Genomic DNA, 14,099 nt, shown 5'->3' on the forward strand with positions numbered 1-14,099 from the left:
AAGATTAAAGGAAGAACATATCAAGGGGAAATGCACCTCTAGAAGGATTTTTAAATTGTATTAAATTTAAATCCTTTTGTTTCTTATTGCATTTTATTGTGTTAGAGTTTGAATTCCATATAATTAAAAAACAGTACAACTGCTAAGCAACTGCTAGGCAGAAAACTCATTAAGTGGTATAGCAAGACCTTTACTGATTTGCAAGTGGTCTGGGGGGCATAGTGAGAGTGGAAACCTCTGCTCTCTCACTGAGCTATGATCTTTCTCCAACACAGTGAGGAGACACAGGTCTGTGGCAGCCAATCCCCTTCAGTGTCTAGTTAAGCCTAATTCACTGCTATTGGACATAACAACAACAACAACAACAACAAAATATATAAATAATTTATTATTTGTACCTCGCCCATCTGACTGGGTTGCCCCAGCCACTCTGGGCAGCTTCCAGCATATGGCATATGGCTTTCATATCAGTTGCTGGTTTTTTTCCTTGTCCCCCTCCCCCATCTTAACTGGAATAATAGTGGCATTATTTAGCATAGACGAAAACAGTAAGTGGCATTATAAAACAACTAAAAAGTCTCCCCCCCCATTGCCAATGGTAAGTTAGCTGTGGAAGTCCAAGCAAACAATGAGTGTTGGCATCACAGAGACTCTCTGAAAGATTATATGCACTTAAGGCTGATGCCTTATCGTAGTTCACAGATCCTTCCCCTTTCCTAACCCTGCTTTCAGAGGCCTTTATAACTGGAGATGATGAAGACAATGTGGCAGGTCATGCTTAGTAAAGTGTGTTATTGCACTGCAACCAATATTGTGTTGATATTTATGAAACCCCAATCATACATCATATTATTATTATTATTATTATTATTATTATTATTATTATTTCATTTATTTATATTCCACTAAAACCAAAATAGGCTTCTAAGCATTTAACAAATATAAAAACCAATTACATACATACATTAAAATGTAACCATTCACAATGAAAATACACAACATAACAATTCCATTCAAACAGCACAGTACAGTAATTATAACAGGAGATTCAGATCAAGAGATGAAGGGAATACCTATGTAAAACAGATACATCTTCAATAGGTCACAGAATGCCAGTATAAATGGGGCGGGGGGTCTCTCATATTTCAGCATGCAATGCATTCCATAATATTGGGGCCATCACTGAAAAAGCCCATTTCTGTGTCACGAGTCAATGAGTCATGGCAAGATTAAGATCAACCAATCGAACCTGAAAAAGGTCCTTGCCAGACAATGGAGGGGAAGTCACTGCCTCAGGTAACCTGGTTGAGAGTTGTTTATGGCTTCATATGTAAATAGCAAGACCTTAAAACCAGTCACTAATAAGCAGCTAGTGGGGACCTGTTAGCATGGGTGTTCAGAAAGGGTGTTCAATATTTGATGAATGTATTATTGGATTGAAAAATATAACATTGTTCCAGTTTTTAAAGTTGGGTGCAGTTTAGTCAATTAAATAAATCTCAACCATTTGAAGTAATTTCCCTGTTGATATTAATGGGAATTACAAAAGTTTCACATTGGTGGGATAGTGGCCATTGTTCCTTGTATAGTTGGAAAATACAATGTCCTGGCAACAAAAGCAATGCATTAAGGGGAAACACACAGATAGTGCACACAGCATGTGAAAAGCAAAGTGCAGATTTTATTTTTTATTTTAATAAATCAGTGTTTTTCACCAGAAACATTATCATGACCTGGCCTAATATAAGACAGTACAACCGTCTGATTTTGAAAACCCCACACCTTGCAAAATCAGGAACTGGAATTACTGTGCATAGTAGGTGGCTTAGACCGTCTCAAACCAATGCGGGTGGAGGGTATGTCAAAAGTGCAGAGAATACCAAAAGAAAGAAGAGGAGGAAAGGTACACAAAACCTTTAAAACTACATCACTGTTAAGGGTTAATATCACAAAATGGAAACACAGAGCAAGTCTGAAGGCAGCCAAAGGAGATGTGCTGTATAGTATTACATCTACTACCAGATGAACTAAGAAGGCAGGCACTCCTTCCTAATAGAGAGGAATCTCTTTCTGATACCCTTGGGCACAGAAGCATAAGAGATGAAGCCTGGGAACGCAGGAAATCTGGGGCTGGAGTAAGGCCAGGCTGCCTGTCCAATTCTGCCTCCTACTCTGAATTGGCACTTGGATCTCACAAAGTTTCCCTCTTCATATACTATTCCAATTTCTTCGACAGAAGAAATGAAAACCTGCTTTCATTAATTGTTGGCACATTTACTTCCATGTTCCACATACTTTTTCCCCCCCCTTTAAAATCACATTAATTTTCTCAGTACCAAATTCTTAAATTTCTCTACGTACAGCTTTGCTTTCTCTCTCTTTTTGCCGCTTAGCCCCTTGGTTATTGAAAAAGAAACCCACCTTAGTTTGACATGAACTACATAAGCTGATATATATGCACAGAGCATATGTATGCACTGATGAGATATACATATGATATTCAAAAAGGATGGCAACTGGCAGCCTGAGAGTGTGATCTGTCCCACAAAGCAACTTAGTCTAGTTCTTGGAAGTGTTTATCAGAATGATTAGCCCTATCTCTGCTGGAATGATAGACAAGTTGCTACACATATTTTTCTGGCTGAATGGAGAATTAAAATGCAACTAAGTGTATTCCCAAACCCAACAAAGGAGCCAGAAATGTGTGTGTAGCCCAGTAAACAATGCTGGGATTCTGCAAATCACCTGTTGAGGAGAGGGTGCAGGGGGCTGGATTAAACTCCTACTTTCCCACCCAAAAGTTGGTTGGCAAGAATTCAGCTTTTCTTTACTTTCCAGTCAGGTTATAGGTACACAAGCTCAGCCATTCCACATATAGGTTACTGGATTAGGACCCTTGACAGTATATTTAAAGTGTTGAAAAGAAGCAAGGTTATCTTCCTTTTTCCTTCATAGTTTGACATTTGAGGAGCTGTCACTTAAGCTGCAATCCTATGCATACTTACCTGAGAGAAGCAAGCCCCACTAAGATTTTCCTGCCGAATATGCATTATGCAACTTGTGCTAATCACCTATTCAACCCTATTTCAACCCCCCCCCCCAAAAAAAATAAGGCTGCTCATTGCATGGGAATCCGAACAAATGTAAAAGTTAAACAGAAAAGGTATCTATGAACATACACACAATTCAATAAGCTGGAGTTGGACAATGCAGAGGTGCACTTTGAATGCTAAAATGGCACACCTGAAATAGAAAGTGAAAAGGGAAGGGAAAATCCCAGGGCCAGAGAAATGCAAGATGCACACATTGCCACATTTTTATGCCAGGAGTTATCTTAAGTATTATACAACCTTATTCAAACAGAAGAATATGTGGACAGGTCACAGGCTACTTGATCTCAGTTTATCCTATCTTATGGTACAAGTTGCACTGGGTCAGATTTGGCATGTGTTTATTGGAATCGAAAAAAAATACAAAAGAGCTGGGATTTCATTCATAAACAAGAATAAAATCTACAGACAGAACCTGTAAAAATGATGCCTGGAATCTGGATTATGTTAAACAAATGGTTGAGTACTGCACAACTATTGTGCCAAACATCTGTACTTGTAGAAAATGTTCATTTTATCATGATATTGAAAGCACTGCTGTATGATTCCACAGAACACATTATCAGCACACCAGACCATGTCACTGCCACACATCCACTGCTTAGAGGTAAAAGTAATTTTACAAGTATGTAAAATTTTACAAGTATGTAAAATCCATACCTGCAGTATGGATATTTTAAAAGCCCAAATTTGAAATAGTCAATTCATTCCAGTAGTTTGCACTGTGTTTTTGGTTGAAACCAGTGGATTTCCAGAACGCATCCCACAACCAAAGCAGCTCCATATCTTTTTTACGTAACTGGTTTTGCAACACTCCAACACACAGAGGGCAGGATAGGAGTCTGGAAGGGTGCTGGAGAACACAACTAGACAAAGGTACCCTCAGGCAGAACAGGATCTCAGAAGTTTTCCAGTGACGTTTCCCCCTTGCTGTAGAAGTCACCATGTGACTTTGTCTTCTACCATTCACAGTGCACCTCGCTGAAACTAGAAGACTCCACCTCCCATCTTCTATAATTGCTGGTCATCTAGACTTTACATAACCACCAAGGACACACCCTCAACAGATGTACAAAGTTCCCCTCACCACACACACTGGCCTGCCATCAACTATAGGAGAACAAAACAGACTGCAGGCCAGGAGAATTGAAGATGCAAAAGACTAGGACTAGACACAAATGCAAGATAAACAATAGTGTGGCAATTTAAAGGGGTTTAGGCCAAGTTGTCTGTGAAATGGTAAAGCAGCGTGTTTTCTGGACCTGCACCATTATAGGCTGCAGTTCTAGCCTCATAGGATTAAACCCTCCTCCATATAAAAAATCCACACAGCAAGAAAAAGGTCTGGTGGAAGGGTTCTACCTCAACTAGTCTCCTATGTGCAGAGAGCTATTTTTGTATAGAGGAGGATTCAGAGACTTGCAGTCCAAACTGGAACAGCATAAACACAGGTTTGTCACCTCACTGAGTACTAGGTTCAACTGGTTTATTGTTGTGTGAGCTTTTTGTAGGCAAGAGTATAAACAGATCAGGAGCATAAGTGGGAGAGATATGAAGACCCTAATATCGTGTACCACCCCAATAACTTCAATAACAAATCAAGGCTACGTGTTATTCCTATTTAGGAAAGTTGGTTCCACCTGCAGCACATAGATGCGTCAAGAATAGTTACATTCCCACATGGAGTGTTAACCACATGGTTTATAATTAGGTCAATTAGTCAAGAATACAATTACACCTGTCTAGGCAGATTAAATACACACGTGTGTACATGTATGTATGCATGTGCTATATCTATCTATCATCTATGAGACTAAGTGTTAATATGTCTGCATTATGTATCTGTGTAAAATAAGAAGCTGCATAAATACAAGTGCAGCAAAAAAGAACAGCAGTATGTTGGGAGTATGAGAACTTGCATTGTTAAGCCACATGTCCCATAGTCTGACCTTCTATAAGCCACCTAGAGAATGTAAATTTAATAAACAATAATAATATCACTTGAACATAATAGTGGTAAATACAGGACAATAACAGAGGTATATATTGAACCCCAGTCTGATTTACAGTCAACATCCACTTAGCCTTGTGTGGTTGAGTTACTTTGGTACCCTTTACATGTGGCCAGCACTACAAACAGATGCATTTCCCTTTTGCAACACAATGGATTAGGACCAAACTACGCATGATGCAGGATAACTGTGACTGGAACTCCCAGCATATTTCTTAAAGTTCAAAAACAGCTGTGACTACAATGGAAAGGCTAGACTGTGGTAGTGGAACTGGGGAAAAGAGGGTGCTTAACCTTCCCCCTTGCACCATTTTCCTGATCAAAAGATCCCCATCCTGAATCAATTCCCTCACTTCTGGCTGCTCCTTTTAAGCTCTAAAAAGAGGCAGGACTCCAGATCTTGTTAAAACTTGATGAACTAAAGTTGGCTTCAAGAACAGTGTCATTGGCCCTGGCTTCATGTGGCCACTACCTGTTAACAAATGGAACTGTCTTCAACAGAGGCAACTGAGACATTGAATTGTAGAGTTAAAAGAGACCTTGAGGGTCATCTAGCCCCACCCCCTGCAATCCAGGAATCTCAACTAAAGCATCCATGACAGATGGCCATCCAACATCTGCTTAAAAACCTCCTTGGAAGGTGAGTCCACTACCTTCCAAGGGAGTCTGATCCACTGTCGAACAGCTCTTACCGTCAAAGCTCCTCCTGATGTTCAGTCACAATCTCCTTTCTTGTAATTTAAAGCTATTGGTTTGGCTCCTAGCCTCTGAACAAGCTTGCTCCATCTTCCAGCCCTTCTGATATCAGAAGATAGCCATATCTCCTCTTCTCCAGGCTAAACATCCCCAGGTCCCTGAACAGTTCCTCATAAGGCTTGGTTCCCAGTCCCTGTATCACCTTGGTCGGCCTCACCCTCCTCTGCATACATTCCAGCTTGTTAATATTCTTAAATTGTGGTGCTCATACCTGGACACAATATTCCAGGTGGAGTCTGACCAAGGCAGAATAGAACCCCCCAGCTGACAGGACTTCTCCTAGGCCTCACACAGAGAACTCTCTCAGTCATGTCACCCAAGAGCCTTTTAACCCAGACATGCCAGGCGGTCACTGTCTCCTCTGGCTCAGTCTGACTTCCAGTATGTGAACACCATACATTTAAAGAAAACAGTAAATTGCTTGGCAAGATCTGAGCAAAGGCTCATCTAGTCCACACAGATGCCTCTCATACACCCACAAACAGGGCACAAAGACAAGCATAATCTCTCATCAAATGCATCCAGCAGCTGGTTCAGCAGCTGCTTTGGACTCTCATCTGCCCCTTTGCAGTCCAAAACATCTAGAAGATACCAGGTTGCCAAAGGCTTTAAGAGCTGAACTCCGCCTCTGAGATTTCATTACAAACAAATTGAGAGCCTCACTTTCCAAGGTTATCTTGCCAATGACAGGCCATAAAGTACAGGTGATGAGAGAAGAGTAATTTAAAGAGAGACTTAAAAGCACCTTCCTTCCACAGCATCTTGAGAGGATCAGTGCCACAAGCATCCCTTACAGGTTCTGAAGAAAACAGCAGCTGCCCTCCCAAGCTTGTGAGCAGCTCCTACCTACCCATGAGGCACTCAGTCTCCGCCTCGTTAAAAGTACTGTAAAGTGCTCAGCGACCACCCAAAGTGCCCTGCATGGGGCTGTGCAGGGCAAACTGTTCACCCCGGAGTCTGGGGCTCCACCAGACAGGCTGAAGGGATGCCCCAGCAGCAGCAGAGTAGTCCGAGAGCTCACTCAGCTATCCTCTACCTGACAGGATGGCAAAGCACCCAAGACCAGTAAATGTACCAGGGCAAAAGACAGCTGGAGGCTGTAAAACAAGGTACGAGAAAGTTGGTTTTCCTTTGGTGGATGAATACTCCAAAGGCTGTGAGTGAAGAGAAAGGATATTTTCCTCACTCTCAACATTGCAATCCGATTTGTTTTCTTGCTTCGAAGCTTCCCCAGTCCTCCCCATCCACCAGCAATCCCTGAAACCTGTCAACAAAAGCAGGATTTGGAGACTGCTCCTGTGTAAGTTTCCTACAGACTTGAGACTGCAATCCTAGCCACCCCAGGAGTAGACAGGGTTAAGCCAGCACTGTAAACCCCCCTGAGTTCAGTGGAGCTATTCTCAAGGGAAAGTGCTGCCTTAAAAGAATAGATGTTGCTGGAGCTCAAACCTGCCAGACTGTCAGGCAGATGCACCCTCCCTCTTGCAAAAACTTCCCCCTAGTTTAGTAGGTGGGGATTCTGTCACCCTCCATAAGGATGCTGGACTGCAGCTGCCAATAATCATTCCAGATCATTGGCTACGCTGCTGGGGCCGATGGGCGTTGGAGCCCAACAACATCTGGAAGGGCACAGGTTACCCACCCTTGTTCGAGCAAGTCCCACCAGTGCGCCCGCTCGCCAAGACGCTCTTTCCCCGCTACTCAAAAAAGGGAGAACTCTCCTCCTCCGCTTGAAGCAGGGCTAAAATCCGGCCCGGGCCGAGACACCAACCAAGACCAGCTTTTCAAGGCGTCTCCGCAGGATTGAAGTCCCGCCGAGTCCAATGGGACCCCCGGCCAGCGCGAAGCCCGCCCTCCGCCACAAACCCGCTCCTTGTCCGGCCGTGGCGGCAAGACGCTTCACCCCGGTCGGGGCCCAGGGGAGCCGGGACACGTGTTTGCGTCTCCCTAGGGGCAAGAACACGTGGAGGCGGGTTCTGAAGGAGAGGGAGCTTTGTTTCGGCGACAGATAGCAAGGCGCGCACACTTCCCTCCCCCCAACTCCCAGTCAGGGAGGCCAGGCGCCGGGGCTCTTCTTCCCCCCGGCGGTGACAAGAGCGCCTGCCCGGGCCCTCCGGCGCTCGCCCTGCGAGGGGCGCCCCCTACCTGCATCTCTGCGCTTTCCAGCCCCGCGACGTCGACGGCTGCGGCAAGTTTGCCTCTCGGAGTGTGTGCGCGAGTGGGTGTTCTCCTGGCCCCGCTCGAGTTAGTCCCGGCGCTGCGCAGGCAGCAGGTGAGTCGCCCTTTGGCAGCGCGGAAGGCGCCGGGCCAGGCAAGGTCAGCTCGGGAGCCACCAGGGACGCGCCCCCGCGCTCCTCTCCAACGGGCTGGATGCGCCCCTCTCCGCTCGCGCGCTTCTGGCTGGCTGGCTGGCTGGCTGGCCGGCTGCAGCAGCAACAGGGGCAATAGGCATCCACCGTCGCCGACGCTCGCTCCCTCCCTCGGCTGGCGGATGGCTGGCGCTCTCGCTTTCTTTCGGGCTGCTGCTGCTGCAGAAGGGATTTTGCACCAGACAACTTTTAGGCCGGTAGGAGTTTTGACTACAGCGGCGACAGTAGCAGCAGCAAGACGGCGCCGACTGTAGTGCAAAGGGTCGGAGCAAGGCGAGCCGAACCGATCCCGGGGGCTCAGGCAGCAACCTCCGCCCCGCCTCTCCTCACGCCCCGCGCCCGCCTCTCCCTCCCTCCCAAGCACCCCCCCTCCTACCCGCCCCGCGCGGCAGCAGCGCCGGCGATGGGCACCACCCCGGGGCAATCCCCCTCAACCCCCCCCCCTCGCGACACACACCGTGTATATAGCCCTCGCTGTCATCCTGTCTCTTCCAAACGCAGCCCGAGAGTCACCCCTCCTCGCCACTTTAGATCGCCACCCTTCTTGCTGGCGTAGCGACACTGCTGTCCCGTGAGGAACTTCATAGACCTTCCTTTTCATTAAAGCCCTGACCCCTTCGCTCTCCCCAGTCTTCCCTACTAATCTCCTCTCTCACCCTCTCCTTCCGTGGAACACCCCCTCTTCCTGCTGCCTCATTCCCCACTCTCCAAGATTCCCCCCAGCCTGGAGCTTACTCCTGTTCTCACATATACTTGACATTCTTTCCTCCCCAACCGATTAAACTAGCACACTCTCAACACCAATGAGTTCCCCATTACCACCTGACCCCACCACTTGTCCCTTCCACTAACATACCATCCAATCCATCACCAGGACACATCTCACCACCACCACCGCCCCCCATATGAGTCCCTTGATGCAGACACATGCTAAAAGTTGACACTCAGTGCCTTTCACCCCTTGTTCCTCCCTGTTGTAGACTCAGCTGCTTCAGAGGAGCAAAAGGCAGATGAACTGCTCTTTCACTGCCCATGCGCGCACACACGCTGCTTTAGAGCTTTGCAGTGCCTTCAACTCCATTGGAAAAGCAGGCGTCTGCAGTCCAACATTATTCACTTCACAGGAGCAGATATGCAGGCTCTTAAAAACTGACTTGGGAGGCTTCAACAGTTTCAGGAACCGGGAATCCATGATCTGGGATGGGATGAGATGGGAATGGAAGAATGGGGCTCTAGCAGATGGTGACAACGCTTTTGTGGCACCTTAAAGGAGTGCATTAAGAAGGAACGCCATGGTACAGCTGCATCAACACAACTGGACGCCTTCAAGTGCCCCAGCTGCAACAAACCATGTCTTTCTCATATCTGTTTCTACAGCCACAGCAGGTGCTGTAACTCTCCAATGGTTTGACTTTACCCCTGAAGGCGCACTCTTTCATTGTCTCCAAACAGATGCTAACCGAAGACGTACAAATTTATTGTGGCATAAGCTTTTGTGGATATTAACTATAAGTTGACAGGGAGATGTGTGGGTGGTGGATAGGATTGTATGCAATGGCGTCAAATGGCAATGAAATGTCTGTGGCAATTCAATCAAAGCTTAAACATACACAGAATAAATAGGTTAGCTACTCATTACAGCAGTAATTGAGGATAAACACAAGCACTCCAGTATCCCTAGTGTTTAACGCAGTCAAGCAGTGTCCCTAGCAAAGGAATTGCCCATTTTGAAGCTGGGATTGTAATACAAATATTTTAGGTGGAAGAATATCTTTGCCTACCTGCCTACAAATGAGGAACTACAGTGATAATGGAGCAGGAATTTCAATACCTAACTGTCAACCTAATATTAAGAACATAAACATAAGAAGAGTCTGTGGGATCAGGCCAATGGCCCATTCAGTCCCGTGTCCTGTTCTCACGGTGGCCAACCACTGGGAAACCCATTGCCTATGGGAAACCCGCAAGTAGAATCTGAGTACAAGAGTACTCACCCCTTGTGTGGTCTCTATTAAGCAAAGTTAAATGACTAAGTTGTGCTATGCCAGCTAACTCTTGCAGCCTCAATCAGAAATAAGTACCCCTGAGTTTAATAAGCCTTACCTCACTTATGAATAAGATTGTCAGTGGCATCAGTTTGAATGCTGCGCATTTCTGTTCAGATCTCACTTGCCACTGATTTTTTGTCTGGTATCAATGACTATCTTTAAATAAGATTGTAAAATATAAGCAGAGCACATCTATTACCATGTGTGGGCCCCACTGTAGTAGAAGCAGATGTTTCCTTGCACTCCTGCCCATGTGTTCCCCACTGTATTGTGAGTGTGAATTTTGACACTAGCATTCTTTTCTATGGACATTCATGTGTTTTGCAGCTTGAATTCCTGGCAGTGACTCCTGTGGCACTGTATCAGTTTTCATCCAAGTACTTCAACTTACCTAGATGGTGCATAGGAATTGTATTTGTTTTCTCATCGCTCCAACAAGCATTATTGATCTCACATGATGCTGGTGCCACAAACACTCATCAAAAGTGTCCCAAGAGGATTTTGCCCACCATCGATACCCTAGGACTTAACTTTCCCCTTTGCTGGGGAAAGAAACATGACACTGCCTGAAGCAGGGATTGCCAAATTTAAAGGAGAAGCACCAGCCAAATTGCATGGAACCGCAATACTTCATAGACCAATACTTGCAAATTGCTCTAGCCAAATTGCACTGGTTCCAGTTCTGTAGTTCAGATATGTTGACTGAAGATGGAACTGGAATTCCAATACACATACACAAACAAATACACGTATCTTTGATTAGGGGACACTGATCAGTCTATCCTCTTGTGCTGACTGAAAGGAATCTGTTCCCTTCCTCATGTGTGTGACAAGAAGAATGCTGTCCTAAGAACACCTGCAGGAAAGTGTACTATTGAATTAGTAGCACTTGCTTTCTGGTAAATTATCAGAGACATACTGTGGCTATATCTAGAAATCCATCAGTATAAGGCATACAGTGCTGGACTCTAGACAAATAACTTCAATCTATGCCTCAAGAACGTACACATAAGAGTCAACATGAATACCAAAAGAGTAGAACATGGAAGCAATGAGGCAATACACTGGGCAGCTGACGAGCTGATCTGTTCATTTTATTGTCTCTCTGACAATAGTAATCTGCTTTTCTAGACCTAGCTTGGGCGTCTGCATTCTGGCACATGTACTGTGAAACATTTCCATAAAGCAAGAAGCGTTTGGAGAGGCAACTCCCCTGATTAATATATATATATACAGAGTGAAATTATAGTAAAATGCATGAAAGGGAAGAACACCAAGCACTGGGCAGGATGCCGAACTCTAGTGGTGCCAGGATTTACACAGTGAAAACAACAATCTATGCTCAAGTGCGGTGATTAACAAATACAGCTAGCCAACCCTGCCCTTGCCTCCACATCTGCTCCTCTGTGTAGATAGTTCCTGAGGAGGTTACACATAAAAAGCACCCTGATCCACGGGTTCCATAATTTGATACCAGCCTCTCAGGTCTTAAAGAGGCAACCAGGTGTCAAATTCAACAGAAAAATATATTTATTGTGCATATATCAAAACCTCAGGCCATCATGATAATCAAATCATCCCTATGGGCTACTGGTCTTCAACTGGCAGGTTGGGACCCACCAGTGGGTCACAGCCTGATCCAAGGTGGGTCACAACAGGAGCACTACCAGCATGCGAACATATGGGAAGAGGCTATATTTATGTTTGTTCTCTATCTATACCTGAATTTCCAATTCATCTTTCCTTATTATTATGAAAAGTGTGTAAATGATTCACACAGTCCTACTTGAAGGTTCCCATGGGCATCTGGGTGACCACTGTAAGAACAAGAGGATGGGCTAGATGGTGTGACCCAGCAAGGCTATTCTTATAGTGTCCAAGACTTAAAGAGAATTATAGATATTTACAGATGTGAAAACAGCCCCCATATATCACCTTGAAAATTAGTATCCCAGTAAGGGATGAATAAAATCTTTTAATAAACTTGGATTTGTTTGTTCCTTCTTTCAGTCTTCCGACATGTTTTGTCAACAAGGATATTGTCCAGATCCAAGCCTATCCAACATAGACCTAACAGCAGAAAATGTCCAGAAAGTTGCAATTCAGATTCTAGCTGGAATTAACAGACATGTGTTATCAGTTCGCAGTCCTCTTCCAACATTTTTAAAGAAGTTTTTGGATTATGAATGTAGGCAGTAGTATCCCTGATCTTCTCCAGAATGTCTTTCCAAAATCCAAGAATTACTAACTTGTTCAAAACAAATATGCCATCCTTGTGGCTAGAGTTTGACAACAGTATATTTCTCTTTCTGCCCATTTTACTGTTCCCCTTTCTTTTCTCCAAAACTTTTCAAGAGTGATCTAGCTAAGTTGGACCAGTTCTGTACTCCCTAATACCAGCCTTCATGCATAGCAGAAGGGTGGGGAATCTGTGGCCCTTAAAGAAGTTGTTGGGACTACAACTGTCTTCAGTCCCAGGCAACTTGGATAATGCTCAGGGATGATGGGAGTTGTAGTCCAACATCTGAAAGGCCACAGGTTCCCCACCCGTCATGCAGCACCTCTGTCATGCATTCAAGTTCAGATTTTTGTTGTTCTTTAGCCATGTTATAAGCTAGAAACAGACCTCAAGACTTGATGCCAAGCGTTTCCAGGGTAAAAACTGTTCTTGGTGATCTCAGCCTCCTGAGGCAGAAGGGTGTTCTAATTGTTGCTGGCAAGTTTACATACCATTGTTATTGTTACAATTGGCTGTGCAGATTTTAAACGCCTTCTTTATTTTATAATTTGTAATTAAGGAGAGATGTAATTAGTTTCAACTTTTAATGCAATTAGGGGGCACTGCAAATAAAATTACTTTCTGTTCTAATTGTGCTGGAACTGGAAGCTACATGCTTGCATGTGTTGCAATAACATTTATTGATATAGATTTCCATCAGGGCCGGCTCTACTGTTAGGCAGAATGAAGTGAACACCTCAGGCAGCAGACGATGGGGGAAGCAGCAGTGGCAGCTCCAAGGCCAATTCCTCTCTGGAGGACAGAGCTGCGTGTGCCACATGGCCTGTCCAGGACCCTCTAAACTACCCTGCTGCCCTCAGGTGTGGCAAAGGTTGCAGCTGCCAATGATTTAAGTAAGATGCAGCTGCCAGTAGTTGGTTTCTGTACATAAAATGGGGATGCCATCCTGTCCTTCACCTCAGGTAGCAAAATGTCTTGGGCCAGTGCTGATTTCTATCCTCCAAGTTGTTCAGGATAACAAACATGGGGTTGTCCCATTTTATCCTCACATCAAACTTGTGAGGTAGGTTGGGCTCAGATATAGTGGCTTGCCCAAGACAACCCTTTGAGCATTATGGCTGAACTGGAATTTAATCCCAGCCTTTCCAGCTGAAGTCCAATAATTTCCACTGTATCAAGAGTGGGAACCTTTGGCTTTCCAGACATTGCTGGACTTCAAGCCAGTGGCCACTATTTAAGAGTGAAGGGGATGGCAGTCCAATTATCATTGGAGAGCCACAGGTTCTCCAGCCCTGGTTTAAACACATATGATGTCATTTGTCCATTTCCTTCCCTCTCTGCCCTTAACTTCCTGTTCTTCTATCACTTTCCCCATTGCCTATTTTAGTTTGCGAAACCTGTCCATTTTTGCTTTCCCTGGTATAAGACACTACATAAACGGAAGACAGTTTATTAATTATTTTCTATAACCAGGTTGCATTTAATGCTACTCATACTTATGAGTAGATACACTGAAATGAATGGACACAACTTTGGTTCATTCATTTCAATTGGCCTATTCTGAGT

At 44.7% G+C, this 14,099-nt stretch overlaps 1 protein-coding gene across 5 annotated transcripts in view; it reads right to left on the bottom strand.

The window, feature by feature from the left end:
• The window catches only part of WNT5B (Wnt family member 5B), a 125,250-nt gene that overhangs the window by 87,387 nt on the left and 23,764 nt on the right, over window positions 1-14,099 (bottom strand). The window contains exon 1 of one of the 5 annotated variants that reach the window (XM_079992871.1): window positions 8,704-9,191. The exons of 3 other annotated variants lie outside the window; for them this stretch is intronic. In XM_079992871.1, coding sequence (XP_079848997.1) covers window positions 8,704-8,847 — 144 coding nt within the window. In that variant the 5' untranslated portion in view covers window positions 8,848-9,191. Of the gene's footprint in view, window positions 1-8,022; window positions 8,287-8,703; window positions 9,192-14,099 lie in introns of those variants that run through there. One more of the 5 variants, XM_079992875.1, reaches the window with a different exon arrangement.

Source organism: Podarcis cretensis, assembly GCF_951804945.1.
Source record: "Podarcis cretensis genome assembly, chromosome: 10".
Classification (NCBI taxonomy): Eukaryota; Metazoa; Chordata; class Lepidosauria; order Squamata; family Lacertidae; genus Podarcis; species Podarcis cretensis.